We start from the raw sequence: 18585 nt of genomic DNA on the forward strand, positions 1-18585 counted from the left end.
GATTGACAAATTAGATATTCTTTCCCTGCTGCAGTGCACAGAGCCAGGCTGTAAGTACCCAGCCTCCCTACATGCCCTGGCCTTGTCAAACTAGACCTTTACATAAATGGAAAATGTCTCTTGCCTGTCTACAGAAACCAGAAAGGGCAAGGGGACTAGCTTGCTTGTTCGTATATTTGTTCATCCATTCATCTAATTGTTTATTCACAAGTTACTGATTCTGTCAGGCATTGGTGGGGTGCCTCCCGTGTGCCATGCAAGGGGGGGTGCAGTTCTCTGGCCCTGAACTCAGTGCTTACAGCCCAGCATGGTCTCAAACTACGATGAGGGCTTTGGGGCTGGTACTGCAGAAAGTTCTTTCGGACAGTGCTGGTTTAGCGTGCCTTTGCGTCATCTGAGGTGAAATGTTGAGTAGGCAAATACAAATCTGGGGCTCAGAATAGCAGTTGAGCTGGGTTCATATCTTGCTCTGCTATTTGATTGGTGGGTGTCCTTGGGCAAGTGACTTCACCTCTCTGAGCCTCGCTGCCCGCAACTGTAGAACAGGCTATACCATTCCATGCCTCAGGTGGTGCTTATTAAGTGTAGAGCCAAATTGTACGAGGTCACTGGCCTGAGCGAGGTGCTCAAGGGGTTCGATAGCTGTTATTCCTCCTGGGTTTGACCTTTGTAATTGCTCTGATGTGTTTACTTGAAAGCCAAACTCTCCTGTGAGAAGAGCTCAGGAGTGGCTTCTCTGCCCTCGTTCCAACATTGACTCAGAGTATGACCTTGGGCAAGTCCTTTCCCCTCCTCTGGGCCTCAGTTTTTCCACTGATGACCTGGGGGTTAGAGCAGGCCTTCTCTGAGGGCTGCCCATGTCCTGAATAGAGTAAGCAAAGACTGACAATGGACGTGTTAGTGTGAGAAGAAGGAACCAGAAGGAAGTCAGAATGCACCAGGTCCGCCAGTTCCATCCGTGGCATGTCTGAGTGGGTTCTGCCTTGTGAGAGCAAGGTTTACCAGAGAGGGTTGTGTGATGAGCTCACCCAGACCCAGCCCTCACCCACAGCTTGCTTGTTCTAGGAACCTTCTGAGCATTTACTTTGATCTTTTTTTAAAAAAATACAGACAAGGTTTACTGACTTCTGAACTGTTGGAAAAAACTAATGGTGTCTCATTAAAACTGCATTGCTCACTTGTACCAAAAAAAAAAAAAAAAAAAAAGCAAGAAAGAAAACAAGCCCATTTAAGTTTTAAACCTGACATGGAAGACTATTAAAGATTCATAATTGCAATAAAAGTCTTCAATAGAATTTGAATTTTCGTTGTGGTAATGCTACAGTCAGCGGAGTCCTCATTTGAAGCCACAAAATCCATTTCAATAAAGTCTTGGGAAGGTGGTGAAGAGGGGCCTGAAGTCAGCCTCCTCAGGGCCCTGGCCCAGCGAGGCTCCCACTGGTGTGCGCATCCGGAGAGGACGGATTCCTGCCTGCCAGCTCAGCACAGGGGTCGAGTGGTTGGCAGGTTTCTCCCCTGCCTCCCTCTGATGTGGGAGCTCAGCCCTGCTGCCATCCTTCCATGGGTTCTTTGGGCTCGTTTGTTCCTTTCACCAGGCAAGAACAGAGCACCTACTGTGTGCATGGCAGAATGCCCGGGACTGAGAGGTCATGTCAGAGGTGGAAGGATAGGCTGGTTTTTCCTCGAGGAGGAGCCGATACTGGTTCGAGCAGAGGTTTGGCGGGCTGGCAGAACGAAGGCCAAATCCCAGGTGTTGTCACTTCACTTTCTGGCCTCAGCCTCCCCATCTGTAAGATGGGGATGACAGTATGTGCCTCGTGGGTGCGGCCATCATGTGTGAGTGTTGACACGGAAGGTGGAAAGGCGGAGGGTATGGCTTTGAGAGACTCAGAGGAGGCAGAATTGCAATATTTGGTTGGTGAGTGACCAAGGGTCACTTTAAGGGTAAATATGGTTTTCAAAAACGCAGCTAACATTTATTGAGGACTTACTGGATGCTGGATACTGTTTTACCTGCTTTGTATGTGTTCATTCAGTAAATATTCATTGAGCACCTACCATGTGCCAGGTGCTGTTTTAGGTGCTGGGGATACAGTGGAAAGTGTATTAACTCATTTAATCAATCCTCAGACCTATGAGGTAGGCACTGATGCTTTCCCCATTTTCCGGAGAAGGTAACTGAGCCACAGAGAGGGCAGGGAAATTACCCGAGGTCACACAGCTGGGAAGTGGCAGAGCCTGGAATTAGATCCCGAGGGCAAGACTCCTGGGTCTGTGCTCAGTAACCACACAGCAAATGGCTTCTCATTTAGTTGGTGTAACACTCTTCACGGATGCTGGTCTTATTCCCGTTTTGAGGAAAGAAAGGCCTAGAGCGGTAACATTATTTTCCCCAAGTCTCTTAAGGAGTAAGAGGGAATCATTACCAAGGCCAGCTCACTCCTAAGCCTGCTGAGCTCTTTCCACTGCTCCAGGGGCCTCAGACCCAGCGGAAGTGAACTCCTGCTTCCTGGTGGTTGGCTGGCCAAGTTCAGGGGGAAATCAGTGTCCTGTCCTTGTTAAAGTCCCTGTCCGCTCTCCTCGGAGCATGCCGACCCCGAGCCTGTCTCTCGGTGGCTGTGGATGATGGCGGAGTCTTTCCTCTGCCTTAAAATGAAGGGCACTCCCGCGCTCCATCCTCTGCTCCTTCATCACTGGTGATGAATAGGACGCCCGTGGTGAGAAATAAAATAAAGCCTCCTTTATTTATTCATCCCTCTACGTCCTCCCCATCGGCGCCTGTCTGAAAGCTGAGCAATGTTAGACACTCCATCACGCTCTGCTCCTGTCTCTCCCTTCTCCAGGGGGTTGTGTCCTGACAGCTCTGGGCTGGTGGGTATTTCCTTGGTTAATCAGCCTCAGGGTCTGGGCTTTGCTGTTGCCTCGCTCTGTGGTCCCTGACACGTCCCTGTGCTGCCTGTCTCCCCATACGTAGGGGACCGTGGGAGGCCTGACAGTGGCCACGTTTTCCTTTTTCCTTTTTGCCTTAAATCCGCCCTCCCCCTCCCCCGCCCGGGTTATCTAACTCCGGAGCTGGCTACCCTGGGAAGGAGAGAGTAACATTTCAATGAATAAACACAGAGAGCTCTTAGGTTTTTTTTTTTGGTTTTTTTTTTTTGGTGGGGAGGGAGTGCTTTAGGGGAAGAGCCAGATGAAGACCTTTAAACACACCACCTGGACTTCACATTGCACAAACCAAAGGAAAAGGGGAAGTGAGTGGAAGCGAGCCTGGGAGAGTAGAGAGGAGGGGTCTCTGCAATCCCTTCCCGTTTACTAAATGCCTCCTGCGTGCCAGACACTATGTGGGGTAAAGGTGGCGCAGGGTTGGGGGAGATTAGGGGAGAGGCTGGGCTCAAATGCTGGCTCGCTGTCCACGTGTGACCATGACCTTGAGCAAGCTGACATGTCAACCTGTGCCCGCCATTTGGAAGGGAAGTGAATGAAAATCTCTCGAAAGCCTCTCGAGTGTCAGGCTCTGTGCTGAGTGGTCCCACTTGCTTCTCAGAGACCTGGAAAAGGCGGGCAGTATCACGTGCCTTTTACCGACGAGGAGTGTACTTGAGCTGTGCAGGACCACACGGCCACTGTGTCATGGCTGCCTGCCTTCAGAACCACGGGCATCTTTCTGTTGGACCGTAGGGACGCGACTCCACAGCCTGCTGGCCTGGGGCTGCTGTGAGCAGCAGGTGAGACGCTGGATTTATTTGAACGTGGCTTGTGAATTCTGAATGACGGTGAACATGCAGACGCCTGTTCCGACAGGGCTCCCGGACCTCGGGAAGCTTTGCAACAAGTAGAGGGAATGAGAGAGAGAGCTGGACACAGAAATGGGAGTCACTCAGACCAACTCAGATGCTGCAGAGGGCTGCGTGGAGACAACCCCGTCCAGAGCTTCAGTTTTAAAACAGGCTCTGAAGAAGAAGAAAGATAGGAGAGGATGGAAAGAGATGGGGAAGACGGGCTCACGTACCCGCCCCCCCCCATTAAGTTGGGGTTTCCAGAGTGTGACTCCTACTTCACACCTGTTTCCCAGGTGGATTGCACATGAACCCCACACTGACTCACAGATCGGGTAGGGATTCATTCAGCAGGCATTAGGGGGAAATGTGATTAGCACAGCAGACTGATTTCTTGGATGTTAATGTTTACGAGGAGGCTGCAGTAAATGTGTGCAGGTGATTCACAGCACTGCGTAAATAACAGGTGCCCAGCTCAGGGAAGGGAGAGTAACTGACGTTTGGAAACCATAGCACTAAATCGGTACACACACCCCCAAGAACCATTGCCCCCAGAGGCTACTGACACCCCGACCTCAGTGTTGCCAGATTTAGCGAATAAAAATACAGGCCACCATTTAAATCTGAGTTCCAGCTAAAGAGCGAATACTTTTTTTAGTGTACATACGTCCCATGCAATATTTGGGACATTCCCTGCTTCTCCACCTCGCTGTGAAGGGCCAGGTAAGTGCTTGTAGAATTGAGTTGCTTCCCCCGGGCCTGGACCTGTAGGGAGAGGCTTGCTCACAAAAGGATGCCCTCACTTATCTGGTCTCTCAGATGTTACTTCCTTTAATTAAACTGCTGGGATGAAATAAAGTGTGTGGGAAAGACTAAAATTGACTTCCTTAGCTTAACAAAAGCCAAAGCTATTGAGAGGGATACTTAAGGAAACAGAGCACTTCAGCAGATGAAAAGTACAGCCTGGCTCCAGCACGGATCTGTGGGGGGACAACCAGGGGCAGAGGGGAGAGGTAGAGCCGCTACTCGGGGAGACTGTGATGACGTGGGCCGAGGGGGCCGACCTTGCCTTGAGAGCATCCCTCGGCTCTCAGTAAGGCCCGAATGCCTGCCTGCGAAGCTCTCCTTTGACACAGCTCTGCTTCTCAGCATGGGGGAACACCAGCTGGGAGAGAGGCACAGTGGGAAGTGGCGAAATCCATACCTCCGCACATAAGCACTTATTGAGCACTTGCTGTGTGCCAAGCCCCGAATCAGGTGTTGGGTCTCACCTCTAGCTCTTTACAAGGAAACCAGCTGGGGTTGCCTAAGTTCTCAGGGACCCCAGTTTCTCAACTAAGGGAGCTCCAAGATGCAGAAAGAGAGAAAAAAATTGTTGATATTGCCGGTGGCATCGGGAAACACATGCTGATGACTATAGAGATTTATTTGGGGGGCAATCCTGGGCTAGGATTCCCCATTTTACACCAGAGGAAACTAAGGGACAAAAGCTCATTGGGGGATTTGCTTGAGCTCATGTGGCATGGAAGTAGCAGAGCCAGGATTTGGACCTGAATCTGATGGTCTTTGAAACCCTTAACCATAGCGTTATGCTGCTTCCTGGACTGTAGGGGTTGTTGAGGTTTTTTAAGCCGGGAAGGATATCATGAAAGCAAAAAGTTGAAGACACATTATCGGGTGCTAGGTCTGAGGCCAGTTTAGAAGTTAATGCACGGAGGAGGATGCCAGCTCAGGAGCTCAGGTATGAGCAGGTGGGGACCCAGGTTAGGGGACCGATGGGAGAGGAGGAAGGTGAGACTTCCTGGAGAATCTACGCAGGCAATAAAGGCAGAGTTTATGATGGGGGTGGGTTTTCAGAGCTGGATGCTGCGGGCAGGGCTAGGGAGGAATGGCAGGCTTTGGACGTGCTGGATCTGAAGCCCGACAGCAGCCCAGCAGTAGAAAGCACTAGGGCCTTGGGACCTGACCTGGGTTTACACCCTAGCTGTCCTCTTCACTAGCTCTGTGACCACAGACTATTTACTTAACCTCTCTGAGCCTCTGTCTTCTCTCTGGTGAGATGCAGAGCAATGATACCTACTTGGCAGGATATTAAAGATATTAAATAAGGAAAACTATGTAAAGGGACAGACGAGGTTCTTGACATACAGTCAGCATCTGGTTAAAAGTGGTTTGAAATTTGGGGCCCCAGGCTGGTGTCATGTGTTGGTCCCCACTGAGCTGCAGCAGAGATGGTCCTGGAGCTAGGAATGGAGGGACTGGTGTTTGACTCTTCATTCATTTGATGAATTTTTACTGCATTCCTACTGTGTGCCGGGCCCTGGAGACATAGTGTGTGGAGAGGCTGGTGGGAAAACCCAATTACAGCACAAGACGGAGTCCGCTGAGCAGCCTGAGAGCAGGGTGTGGTCTGTCTGGCTGTGCATGGTGTCCCAGCTCAGAGCCTGGCACGTAGTAGGTGTGCAGGAAATGTTGAATGGGGGTTGTGGAGGCAAAGATGCAGTGGGCCTTCTCTGAGCACATCAAGGCTGCTGCAGAGGAGGGTGGGAAAGTCTGAATTTGTAACCACTTTCTGTTCTGGAAACTCCCCAACAGCAGGTGAGGGGTTAAAGAAAAGATGATAAACTGGGGACCAGGGTTTCAGTTCTCAGCCTCATCACCACATCTTATTCTCTTTTTCTTCCAAATTCCCAGTTGGCTCACCTTTTCCAAATTCTGCTTTGAAAAATGCTGGAAAACGCCCCTGGGGGTGACCATGTGCCATCAGCAGGCTGGGACGGGGGGGGAGAAGGAAAAGCGGCCAGGAATAATTGGCATTATGGGGACTTCCCTGGTGGTCCAGCGGTTAAGACTCCACGCTCCCAATGCAGGGGGCCCGGGTTTGATCCCTGGTCAGGGAACTAGATCCCACATGCATGCTGCAACTAAGGAGCGGGTGAGCCGCAGCTAAGGAGCCTGTGAGCCGCAACTAAGGAGCCTGCCTGCCACAACTAAAAGATCCCGCACACGGCAATGAAGATCCCGTGTGCCGCAACTAAGACCCGGCACAGCCAAATAAATAAATAAATAAACAAATATAAAAAATAAAAAATAATTGGCATTATGGGGCTGCCCTTCAAGGCCACGGTGGGCTGTGACCCTGGGCAGCCCCCTCTGGTCACCCATCGGTGAACAGAGGAAAAGCACCGAACCTCCGAGTTTAAACATGCTGCACGTCCTTCTGACATGCCCCGGGTCACACTGCAGCAGCTTCCCAACCAACCTCTTCTGGTTTTGTCACATACTTACATTTATTGGAAGGCTCGTTTTTTCTATTTTTTACTCCTTTCATTGTAAAATATGTTCTTATGTTACAAAATAAAACTGCCTTCTTTTTTCAAATTTATTTATTTTATTTTATTTATTTTTGCCTGCGTTGGGTCTTCGTTGCTGCGCGCGGGCTGCTCATTGCGGTGGCTTCTCTTGTTGCAGAGCACGGGCTCTAGCCGCGAGGGCTTCCGTAGTCGTGGCGCGCGGGCTTAGTTGCTCCGCGGCACGTGGGATCTTCCCAGACCAGGGGCTTGAACCCGTGTCCCCTGCATTGGCAGGCGGATTCTTAACCACTGCGCCACCAGGGAAGCCCCAAACCGCCTTCTTGTCATAAGAATCCAAGCAATATATTGTTCCTTTAACGGAAGGCTAGTTTTCTCATTTATTGCTTTTTTTCTTGAGTAACTTAAAATGATGTTTACGCTTTAAGGTAATATAAGAAAGCATGCTTGTAAAAATTTTAACAGTGTAGAAGTGTAAAAGGAAAATAGTGGAACTCTGCCTTCACACCTCATCCTACCCCCAATTCCACCCACCTCCAGGCCTCTGAAATGGCTTTTGTTTTCTAGATAAGGGGACCCTTGGGAGTCTCACAGACACATCCCTCAAAGCCATTGCTAAGTTGAGGGGAGGTGGCCCTTTCTAGTGACAGGAACATGAGTTGAGGATCAGGATTGGACAGTTGGTTCTACCACCGATTTGCTGTGTGACCCTCAGGAATTCACATAACCTCTCTGAGCCTCCTGCTGTATGACCTCAAGCACACGCATAGACTCTCTGAGGCTTGGTGACCTCCTTGGTAGGCTACCCAGGAGGAGAATTGGGATCAGGGCTCTGAAGCCCTGATGTGTTGGTGTCCTGCAAACAGCCCAGGTGACTGTGTTGTGTTGTGGTCTTGGCAGGTTGGGGACCAGATTCTGGAGGTGAATGGGCAGAGCTTTCTCAGCATCCTGCACGACGAAGCGGTCAGGTTGCTCAAGTCATCCCAGCACCTCATCCTGACAGTGAAGGACGTCGGGAGGCTGCCCAATGCCCGAACCACCGTCGACGAGACCAAGTGGATGGCCGGTTCCCGGATCGGGGACACCGCCACGAACTCAACAGGGTGTGGCTGCCCTGCTCTCTCGCTCTGAGCCCCAGGACCCCAGGGCCATTTCTGAAAGCCAGTAACAGCCCTTCCCACCTCTTCGCCATGCACAATGCCCTGACCTGTGAAGACTGCACTGATTCTCAGAGCCTGTGGTCCCAGCCCCGGGGTCCCTTCCGTTTGCCGGGCAGGACCTCGGGCACATCCCTTCTCCCTTCCTGGCCTTGGTTTCCCTTGGAAAGCTGAGCCACAGGATCCGGCTCTCCCGTTCTTTATTTGCCCCCCAGCAAATCACATAACGTACTTTTTGGCCCTCAGTTGCTTTGTCTGAGGAGTGGGAGTCATAACCCCAGCCCCCATCCCAGATGTGTGGATGAGGATCCCATGCGTTACTTGGGTGAAAGGGTCTTGGGAGTCATAAAGTGAGATACAGTTGCCAGGTGGGCTGCGTAGCTGCTAATGATGTAAAGTGTCACCTTTGGATTTCCATCAGAAGTCTCAGACTGGCTGGTGGCCCCCAAGCCAAACACGCCCAGAGCATCTCTTTCTCCCTTTCTTCATTCCCTCCTTCCTCTCTTCCTTTCACCTGCACAGTATTATAATTTTAAAAAATTAGTTACCAACATTTAAAAGGTCATCTGGTTTCCCATGAAAAAGAACTGGATTTCTGGCTGCTTCTTGAAAATCAGGGATCCTGGCAGCTTGAGCCCACGTTTTTTTGTGAAAATAGACCAGAGCCAAGCTGCACCTGCGCATTGCACTTCAGCATCTCCAGCTGACCCCATCCCTACCCTCCCTAATGTTGGCCTGACCCCGAGGCCACGAGGCAGTTGCCATTCAGTCTCTCCTCTCCTTGTTACCTCCCTGGCCCCTGTAGGGTTGGAAACAACTCAGGAGACCACCTTGCATGGTTTTAGAAATGCCATCCACATGGTTGGTCAGGAGGACAGAAGCTGCCCGTCTGTCCAGGGGTTGATATTCCCTTGAGCGGCCCCGGCGAGTGCAGGCCATAGTTCTCCCAAAGCTTTGCTCATCCCGCAGCAAAGCAGCCGTTCCCTTCCCTGTGCCTGTTTGAACTGCTCAGACATGAGGCTGAACATGCTTGTCTTTCTTCATAGCTTTCCTGGGGCTCTCACAGCAGAGGGGACCAACAAGGTAGGCTGCTCTCTGTCTGGGTGTCTTCAGCTTCTTCACAGCTCCCCATGCGGGGAGCTCTGGGTCTGGCAGGGTGGGCTGGGAGACTCACGGACACGATCTCATTTCATCTGGGCAGCCCTCTGACTGTCCATCCTCCATCCTACACACGTCTGTGAGTGCCACCAGGTTCTGGGTACCGCCCTGGACACCTGGGTTAACGGCACGAACGGAACAGATCAGGTCCCCACCCTGGTGGAGGTTATCCCCAGTGAAGGAGACACACATAAAAACAAAACAAAACTGCACATGTATCTAATCACAAAAGACTTTCAGTGCCATCCAGGAAAGGTGCTGCGTCTGATGAGAGAGAATGACAGAGACACCTAGTTTAGATTGGGGGAGAGGCCAGAGGGAGAGGGCAAAGGCTCTCTGAGGTAGTGACACGGTGTCTGGGCCGTAAACCGAACGTGAAGTGGAGGTTAGTGAGATCAAAGTCTGGGCAGGAGCAGGAGGGGGATGACGTAGGCAGAGGGCACAGCATGTGCCAGAGCCCTGAGGCAGGTGCCACACTTGGCCTGTTGGTGGAAGAGCCAGATCACCCAGGACTTAGTGGGCCGTGCTTAGAGGTTTGCCTGCTAACCTAAAATGATAGGTTGCCGTTGAAGGGCTTAAACAGGGGAGCAAGGTGAGGAGATCTGTGTTTTCACGAGGTCCTCTCAGCAGCTCCGTGTAGGTGACAGAGAGAGGCAGAAAAGACAAGGAGGGAGGCCGGATGGCGTCTTAGACACAGCTGATGGTGGCAGAGGCAGTGCCTCTGAAGGGTGGAGTGTGTGGGTGCAGATCTGAGCTATGTTTTGGAAATAAAATTACTATTATCCCCATACCAAGAAAGATATTTCAACCTAGAGAGTAAAATGGGAACCATAATAATCATACTGCTTGACTCTGCATGGTCACGAGGCTCTGATGAGATAACATACGTAAAAGTGCTACATGAGCCGTGAAAGCGCTTTGCAACTGCAGGAGGCCGCGTGCTCTGGGAACATACCGGTAACATCTGCAGCTTTACCATGTGGGCCGAGACCTCAGAGGGACCCACCCCCTCCCTCGGCAGGGGGGTCGCTGGCTGGGCCTGGCCATTTACCTCCAGAGCAGCTCCGAATTCCCAGGCCTCTGTCTTGCTGTCTTTCAGCTGGGGTTTTACAAGGGGCCGGCCGGCTCCCAGGTGACCCTGAGCAGCCTGGGGAACCAGACGCAGGTGCTGCTGGAGGAGCAGGCGCGGCACCTGCTGAACGAACGGGAGCGTGCCACCATGGCCTACTACCTGCAGGAGTACCGCGGCGGCAGCGTGTCCGTGGAGGCCCTCGTCATGGCCCTGTGTGAGCTGCTCAACACCCACGCCAAGGTGACCCGCGCCTCCTCGGGCGAGGCGGGGCTGGGGGCGCCTGGCTTCAGCTCTCAGGGTCTCCGCATCCTTCCCTGCCGCCCTCTGTCCCCCACTCCTTTCCTGAGAACCCACAAAGAGTCAGGCCCAAACTGAGCCCCAGGTGGAGGCTGGGGACCGAGACAGACCCTGCCCTGGGGGAGCCCGCAGACTCCTGGGGAAACTGTCAGTTAAGGTCCCCTGTGATTGGGGCCCTAACGCAGCGGCTTTCCATGCTGAGTGTACATTTCGAATCGTCTGGATTGCTCTTAAAAAGCGATGCTCAAGCCCCACCCCAGGCTGGCTGACCGCACGCATCTGTGGATGGGAGCCGGCCACCAGTAATTTTTACGAGCCCCCCAAGTGACTGTGCCGTGCTGCCCTCTTTGAGAACCCCGCTCTAGTGGAAGTCTGTTTGAGGTTCAAAAGCTGCACCGAGGAAGAAGTGATTAAATCCCCTGGGAGTGGTTACATTTGGGAAGACTTAACAGAGGAAACGCAATTTGGAGAGGAGGGGGAAGGGACAGCCAGGGGCTTCCTGTTCAGGGACTTGCAGCCTTATGTGCAGGCTGAGATGCCGGGGAGGAAGAGGTGAGATGATGGAAGCAGGGGTCAGATGATGCTGGGCCCGGCCTCCAGGCGAAGGTGCTTGGACTTTTCTCCTAGGACAGTGGGGAGCCACGAGGGTGAAGGAGGGGAGGCCGGCGGCCAAGTTTGCGTGCAGGTCATTTGGGGTGGCAGGGGGCCGTCCCACCTGCTGGTGGAGCTCCCTGCTGAGTGCCCGGCTTTTCCCTGCCCCCAGTTCCTGCTCCTCTCTGAGGTGAGAGGCACCATCTCCCCGCAAGACCTGGACCGCTTCAACCACCTGGTGCTGAGGCGGGAGATCGAGTCGATGAAGGCACGGCAGCCCCGCGGCCCTGTGGCCGGGGACACCTGCTCCATGGTCTCCTGCAGCGACACAGGCTCGTCCACGGGCAGCCACGGCACCTCCACCACTGTCAGCTCAGCCAGGGTGAGCTGCCCCTTCCCCGTCCTTGGCTTGATGGCCAGCAGGGGAGTTAAGATAATATGGCTTTGGAGTGAGACCCATCCAGGTTCGAATCCCAGCACTGGGAGCCTGTGCTGGCATTCGACCCCTTGCCAGCTCTGTGCCTTGCCTTTCTGAGCCTCGGTTTTTTCACCTGTGAAAATCTCCTCTAATTGTTGGGTGCCTGCTGCACGCCAGGCATGGGCTCTAGGACACAACCGGTGAACAAGGCAGCTGTGGCCCTGCCTCAGGCGCTCACAGTCTGGGGGATAGGGTGCAGGCTGGGGGAGAAAGGTGAAAAACACAGGTCATGAGACAAATAGAAAAAATAATGCCAATCCATGCGAGGATCCCACGAGAGACCACACAGGGCATTTGTGGTCGTGGTCCTGGTGATTGGGATCTTCCCTGAGACACACCCTCCTGATTCTCTGGAGCCCCAAAGCCCAGCCTGACTTTCTCCCAGACGCACCAGCCCCTAGAGAAGCATCTGGTCCATCTCATGGTGTGACTCTGCCCCCAGCATGCTCAGAGGCAGATTAACCCCGGGAGGCCTTTGCAAGGAAGGTGCAGAGGAAATGCCTTATTATCCGTCATGGGAAACAGCCAGTTACTAAGGTCCGTGCAGTGGGAAGAGCCGGAGCTGGAGGTCAGGAGAGCCGGCTTGGCTCCATCCTCTCCTTTCCTGTCTGTCGGTCATTCGGCATCTCTCTGCTGTGGAAAGCGAGTGGGAAAGTCGAGTTCCTTAAACGCTGTTACTCCCAGACACTGAACTGGGAGCTCTTACGGGTGGAATCTCTGTTAGACTGTGTTCGTTGTCCTGTTGGGGGAGCAGGAGGTCTGAGATTGCGGTGATGTCCACCTGCAGACACAGGTGGTAAGTGGGCACAGATGAGCTTGCAGCCACCAGGAGACAGCCCTGGAGCATGTGTGCCTTTCCCTTTGGGACTCCAGCTCCCAATATAGCTTTTTTTTTTTTTTTTTTTTTTTTAAGCCCTGGGGATCTGAGTTTCTGGGGCAACTTCTACTCCTCTACCTCCTATCCCTACCATCCCAAGTCACCTTCATCCCCCAAGAGTCCTCGTCCTTCCTGGGGTGACCAGGTAGCTGCCACATGTTCCTCTTGGCTCTGGACGCAGCTGCAGTGGAGGCGATGTCACGCTTCGGATTGAGCAGATCTCCTCTGGGGCGGGGAGAAGGCTGCCTCCTGCCTGGGGCTGCGTGTTTGGCTCTGATGTGGCACACGGGTGTGAGCTGCTTTCAGGCTGCGGGGGCCCTGGCCCGAGGGTTTATTTCTCTCTGGGTCCAACTCCACAGAGATGGGCTTGATAATGTCCATGTGGGGCTTCAGGAGCCATCAGTCACTGCTCTAAAACTTGGAGGATTGCCGACTATAATTCTGGGATGGTCCCTTTAGAATCAGGGATGAGAAATACAGTGGGTGGGATGGGGTGTGTTCTAACCTGGGAGGCAAGAGGTTTAGGTTGAAGCCCACCCTCTCTGGGCCTTGATTTCCCTGTGGGTAAAATCACCTGAGGTCCTTGGTGGCTCTGGCCACGGCAGCCCGAGGCCCTGATGGCAGGCCGGGCTGCAGGACTTAGGAGAGTCAGGGTAACTATTATACCCAGGAAGGGCTCTGGGCAGGGGTCTCAGCCCCAGCTCAGCACTGGCCTCCGATGACCCTGTCCCAGCCCGGGGGTCTCTCCTGCACCTGGGGAGCGCTGACCCTGGCCATCTGAGCTCCAGCTGTGGCAGTTGACCCTGCCCTGCCGGAGAGACCCTCTCTATGGATTGGAGCACCCTGGGAAAGGCAGACTTCAGAAAGGCCACGGGATGATTTTGAGCAGGGAGTTTGTGGGACAGATGGAAGGGGTCTCCCAGCTTCTGAAATGGGAATAACCATGAGTCTGAGACCCACTGGATAGCACGGGCATGTCAGATCAGGACTAACCAAGACCAGGGCGAGCCCTCAGGGGTGGGTGCTGAGAGAACATCGTACAGGCAGGAGAGGCGATGTGGAAAGGCTGCCTCGATCCGCAGTGCCTCCGTTTCCCTCCTCGCATTGGGGCAGCCGTGCTGCTTTCCCCAGCTTGTTGGGAGGAGTAAAGGATGAGTAACATCCCAGACATGCTGCCCACAGCCCGAGGGCAGAGGAAACCTCTGTTCTTCCTGAACTGTCCCAGCCTGGCCGGAAAAACCACCCTGTATCCGGGGCCTTGCAGGCACTTGGTGGCTTCTGGAAAGCACTGGGCTGAGGGTCTGCCACTCCCCCTCCAAACTTCATCCCCGCTGGGTGCTCTCCACACGCACAGCCCAGGGCTCCAGTTTGCAGACGCTGAGCTTCTCTGCCACCACGGGGCCTGGGCCTCCCTGAAATCTGGGTCTTCTCTGATCGAGGCTTCTGAACAGGGTCCTCCTTCGGGCTCTGCCTTTCAGTTGCAGGTGTGACCTTGGACAAGTCACTTCCCTTTGCTTAGCCTCAGTTTTCCCATCTGCCAAGTGGGAATAATGACCCTAGCCTCAACTGCTAGAGAGTCCCAGGATTGCCCCCGGGGACATGACCATCTCCTGAAGGCCCTTTTTAAGGACACGTGTTATTTCTGCAGAGCAGTGAGGAACCCCTGGTTTCCTTCAAGGAGGCAGTTAGAAAGAGGCCATGCTGATTGTAGCAGTGGGGTTTCCTCACCCCTTCTTTATCCTTGCCCACAGCATCCCAAGTAAAGAAAAAAGGGACTTGGAGAATCCCTTTGTTTATTTTGCCTTTGTGTGTGTGTGTGCGTGTTTGGGAAGGGGGTTTGCTGTGCCCATTCCATCCCTGATATTTATTTGATGTATTTTTCTTTTTGCCTTTTGCCCACCCTTCCTCCCCAGGAGCGGCTGCTGTGGCTTATAGACCTGATGGAGGTACCGTCCTTCCTGCCGAGTGGGGCTGTGGGAGTGCCTTAGCTGGGGCAGAGGCAGGGGGCTGTGGTCCTTCCCCCCACCTCCTTACACCCGCGCCCGGCCCTGGTGGGGAGCTGGGGTTCTTCCTGGGGCTCACTGTCTCTCCTGTTTGCCAGTTCATCAGGTTTTTCAGGCTCTGGAGTGAGAGTGCCCTCTGTTCAAATCCCAGCTCTGCCACTTCCTTGCTGTGTGACCTCAAGAAGTAGTTTCACCTCTCTGAACTCAGTTTTATAAAATGAGGATGATAATTTCTGTGCTGTGGAGCTGTTGAGAGACCTCTCGGCCTTCGCATACGCCACACAATCTGTCTGTCTGGAGTGTTCTCCTTCTCACTTCACATGGCCTGGCTAGCTCCTGTGTGTGCTTCAGCCCTTAGCTCACATGCCACCTCTTCCAAGCAGACTTCCCTGATCCTCTCAAGGGGGGTGACTTTGAGCCTCTGGCTCCTTCAGCCCCTTGGGCTTCTTGCTGTTATGGCTCTTGTGTCATTATATTCCAGTAATTTGTACAAGACTGGCTGGTTACCCGCCTTGACTGTGGGCTGCTTGAGGGCAACAACTGTGTCTGGAGTTACCATCGAATCCCTAGTGCTCAGCATAGAGCCTGGTCCATATTAATAATTTGGGCCTTTATTAATAATAATAGTAGCTGGCATTTGTCAAGCATCTCCATGACACTATGATAATGCTTTCCAACTGTATCTTCTTTGACCCTCCCAGTAACTAGGTGTGGCAAGTACTGCTATGATCCCCATTTTACAGAGAAGAAAACTGAGGCTTAGAGAGAAGTGACTTGCTCAGGATTGCTCAGCTAGTGAACAGTGGAATGTAGATTCAAACCCAGGCCTGCTTACCTCTGAGCTGGTGCTGTTAACACTGCAGTCTGGTTGCGATTCTTCCCTGAAGCAGCTCACCAGATGCTTGCTAGGCATTATCTATCTATCTATCTATCTATCTATCTATCTATCTATCTATCCATCTATCCATCTATCCATCTATCTATCTATCCTCTCTCTCTCTTTCTCTTCCTTCTGTTCTGTTACCAAATATCAATTGAGTGATTGCTATGTGCTATATCCAGTTCTAGGTGCTGGGAATACAGTGGTGAACAACAAAGAAATTCTTTCCATTACGGAATTTAGGGTAGAGCAGGAATGACAGACTAAACCACATAAATAACTGAAATGCACAGTATGTTAAGTGGTAAAAAGCGCTAAGGAGAAAATGAAACAGGAAAGGGGATTTGGGGAGGGGGTGGCATGGTCAGGAAGTGACACCTGCATAAGATCTGAAAGAGGTGAGGAAGAAGGCCCTGCCCACAGCTGGTGAAGAGTGTTTCCAGCAGAGGGAACAGCAAAGGTAAAGGCCCTAAGGTGGGAGCATGCCTGGAGTGTCTGAGCAAAGTCCGGAAGCCATGAGGCTGGAGCAGTAAGCAAGGGGAAGGGCAGTGTGGCGGATTATGTGCTGAGGATGTTGACTTCGCGTCTGAGTGAGATGGGAGCCGTTGGCAGGTTAGAGCAGGGGCTGACATGATCTGACTTAGTTCACCAGGATGCCGCTGATTGTTGAGAACAGACAGGGATGGCTTTGAACCAAGAACAGGTTCATTCCCAGGAAGGGCCTGGGGAGGTCGTGCAGCCTGAGCTGCTAAGAGGCGTGATGACGGGCTCTGCAGGCGCCAGCTCTTCCTGCTGCCTGGTCAGCCCTGGCCTCAGTGTCTCCTGGGAACACCCTCCCTCCACACCCACAGTAGGTCTCAGACTGGACACCCCATGCTGCCTGCATGCGGAGCCAAGGACAGAAACCTCCTCCTGGAAGCCCCTCTATGCAGGAATGCAGGGCACCAGGCCCATCCGGGGAGTCAGGAGCCCACACCCTTCCTCCTCTCTGCCCCCACCACGCAGTGCACCCTCAGGAAAGCCCCTCGCTCACTGTCAGCCTCAGTCTCCCCATCTGTACGATGCAGGCAGACCCCCAAGTCTCCTCCAACTCTGAGAGTCCTCTTGTCAGGAGATTCTGGAAAATATTCCAGGGGAGGCATGGCAAGGAATGGCAGCCCTGTGTTCCCACCACTTACCTGTGTATTTGAACAAGGGCTGCATCATTCCTCCTGAGAGCGAGCTTAAAATAATATTAATTCATTTGCCGCTAAGTGCCAGGCACTGGTCTGCAACACCACCATGTATTAGTGAGCTTTTGCTGCAGGGATGCTGAGTAACAAACGTGCCCCACAATCTGGATGGACAACAGCCAAAAACATTTCATTATCATGGCCAAAATCCCTTCCCTCGTGGAGCACGTGTGCTTTTCACGTCTCCATTAAAACGCCCGCCATGTTGCTTTAACCTCTGCCTGAGTGTCTTCCCCAGTACACAGGGAAAGCTGGTGGGGTCAGGCAGGGACCTCATCTTTCTCCTGTCTGTGTCCCCACTGCCAGCCCAGGGCTTGGCACAGAGCGGAGTTCAAGGAAATGTGAAGCAGAAACCGAAATGAAACCTCATTCCCTGGCCACCCAGGATCATCTTCTAACGTTCCAGCCTCCTGAACAGTTACCTCCCACATCGTAGGAAAATGTCCTCTGCTCTGGCGTTCAGACGGGCAAGGGGGCAGGCGGCTGGCTCTCGTGACCCACATGCCGCAGACGGATGCCCCAGTTGGAGCCGGTTTCCATTTAACCCAAATTCCCTGGATCGTGCTGCACGGTTATCAATCCCAGGTTAAACGTGGCTTATTCTGCAGCCATTTTCCCTCAAACAGACACAGTCGATCAAAGGAAATCAGATGCAGCCTTCCTCCTTCAACAAATTGTGTTTATTTTCCATTTGTCTAATAGAGAGTCAGCCCTGGGAATTTTGGCTGCCTCCAAACGGTATCATTCCCCTCCCATAAAGATGTCGGCCAGGAGAGCTGTGTGAAAGAAGAAAGGCCTGCCCGACACTTCTTGAATTCCTCATCTAGTGTGAGCAGGCCTGTGGCAGAGGGGCTTAAGTGCACAAGCTCTGGAATCCCACACACCAGGGTTGGCTCTCCCAACTGGTAGCCGTTTCACCTTGGGCAGGCAACTTAAGCTTTTGGAGCCTCAGTTTCTGCACCTGTACAGTGGGCTGATTAAGGCCGGCCACCTACAGGTTGTCATGGAGACTGAGAGTAGGGGTGGACTTACAGGTGTGGACTATATAGGAGCCGATTCTATTGATACTCTAAAGGCTGGCAAAGGGCACTGCAGAGGAAAAGGGGCTGAAAGGCCAAAGCCAGCCTTGTACCCGTGGAGCAGATGCTATTGAGGTCGGGGTGGCAGTGGAACTTGCCCTGGCCTTACCCACAGCCCTCTTCCTCCTGGATTTGAGAGGTTTTGCACTCTAGGCCTCTCATGTACCTGGAAAGGGGCTCCCCAGACTTGCTAAAGGGTGCTGGAGGTGGGGACCCTGCCTCTAAAGGCCATTGCCCGTCTCGCCTGCAGTAAGGTGAGAAGGGGGTGCAGGGCGTGGCTGTCAGCACCTGGCAGTGTCAGCCTCCTCCCCATGGCCTCCTTGCCTTCCCCCTCATCCGGGGCCAAAGGAGGGCGGAGGCGCTCAGGCCTGTCTCAGACGCCTCCAGCTGCAGAGACCCCTGACTGTCAAGGCAGCTCTTTCCAGAAACAGGGAGCAAATGATGAGAGGTACACATCCCACCTGCTGCATCTGCCTCTGGTCCAACCCGGGTGAGTTTAGGAGTCCTCTTCTGGGCAAGTTCTTCCCTAGAGGGGGAGCAGGAAGGAGCCCATCTATTTACTCAGTCATTCTGCCGCTCCTTATTTATGTGGCAAGCATTCGTTGAGCACCTCCTGCATGCAGGCTCTGAGCGGGGCTCTGGTAGCCGGGAACAAGAGACAACAGCGCCCACCC

At 53.1% G+C, this 18585-nt stretch overlaps 1 protein-coding gene across 3 annotated transcripts in view; it reads left to right on the plus strand.

Annotated features, from left to right (window-relative positions):
* Window positions 1–18585, plus strand: part of WHRN (whirlin) — an 87819-nt gene that overhangs the window by 57699 nt on the left and 11535 nt on the right. For 2 of the 3 annotated variants that reach the window (XM_068552613.1, XM_068552614.1), the window contains exons 4-7: window positions 7988–8190; window positions 9291–9327; window positions 10502–10714; window positions 11535–11744. In XM_068552613.1, the coding sequence (XP_068408714.1) occupies window positions 7988–8190; window positions 9291–9327; window positions 10502–10714; window positions 11535–11744 (663 nt within the window). Of the gene's footprint in view, window positions 1–7987; window positions 8212–9290; window positions 9328–10501; window positions 10715–11534; window positions 11745–18585 lie in introns of all 3 variants that reach the window. The other variant, XM_068552612.1, reaches the window with a different exon arrangement.

Source organism: Eschrichtius robustus, chromosome 10 (genome assembly GCF_028021215.1).
Source record: "Eschrichtius robustus isolate mEscRob2 chromosome 10, mEscRob2.pri, whole genome shotgun sequence".
In the NCBI taxonomy this organism is placed as follows: domain Eukaryota; kingdom Metazoa; phylum Chordata; class Mammalia; order Artiodactyla; family Eschrichtiidae; genus Eschrichtius; species Eschrichtius robustus.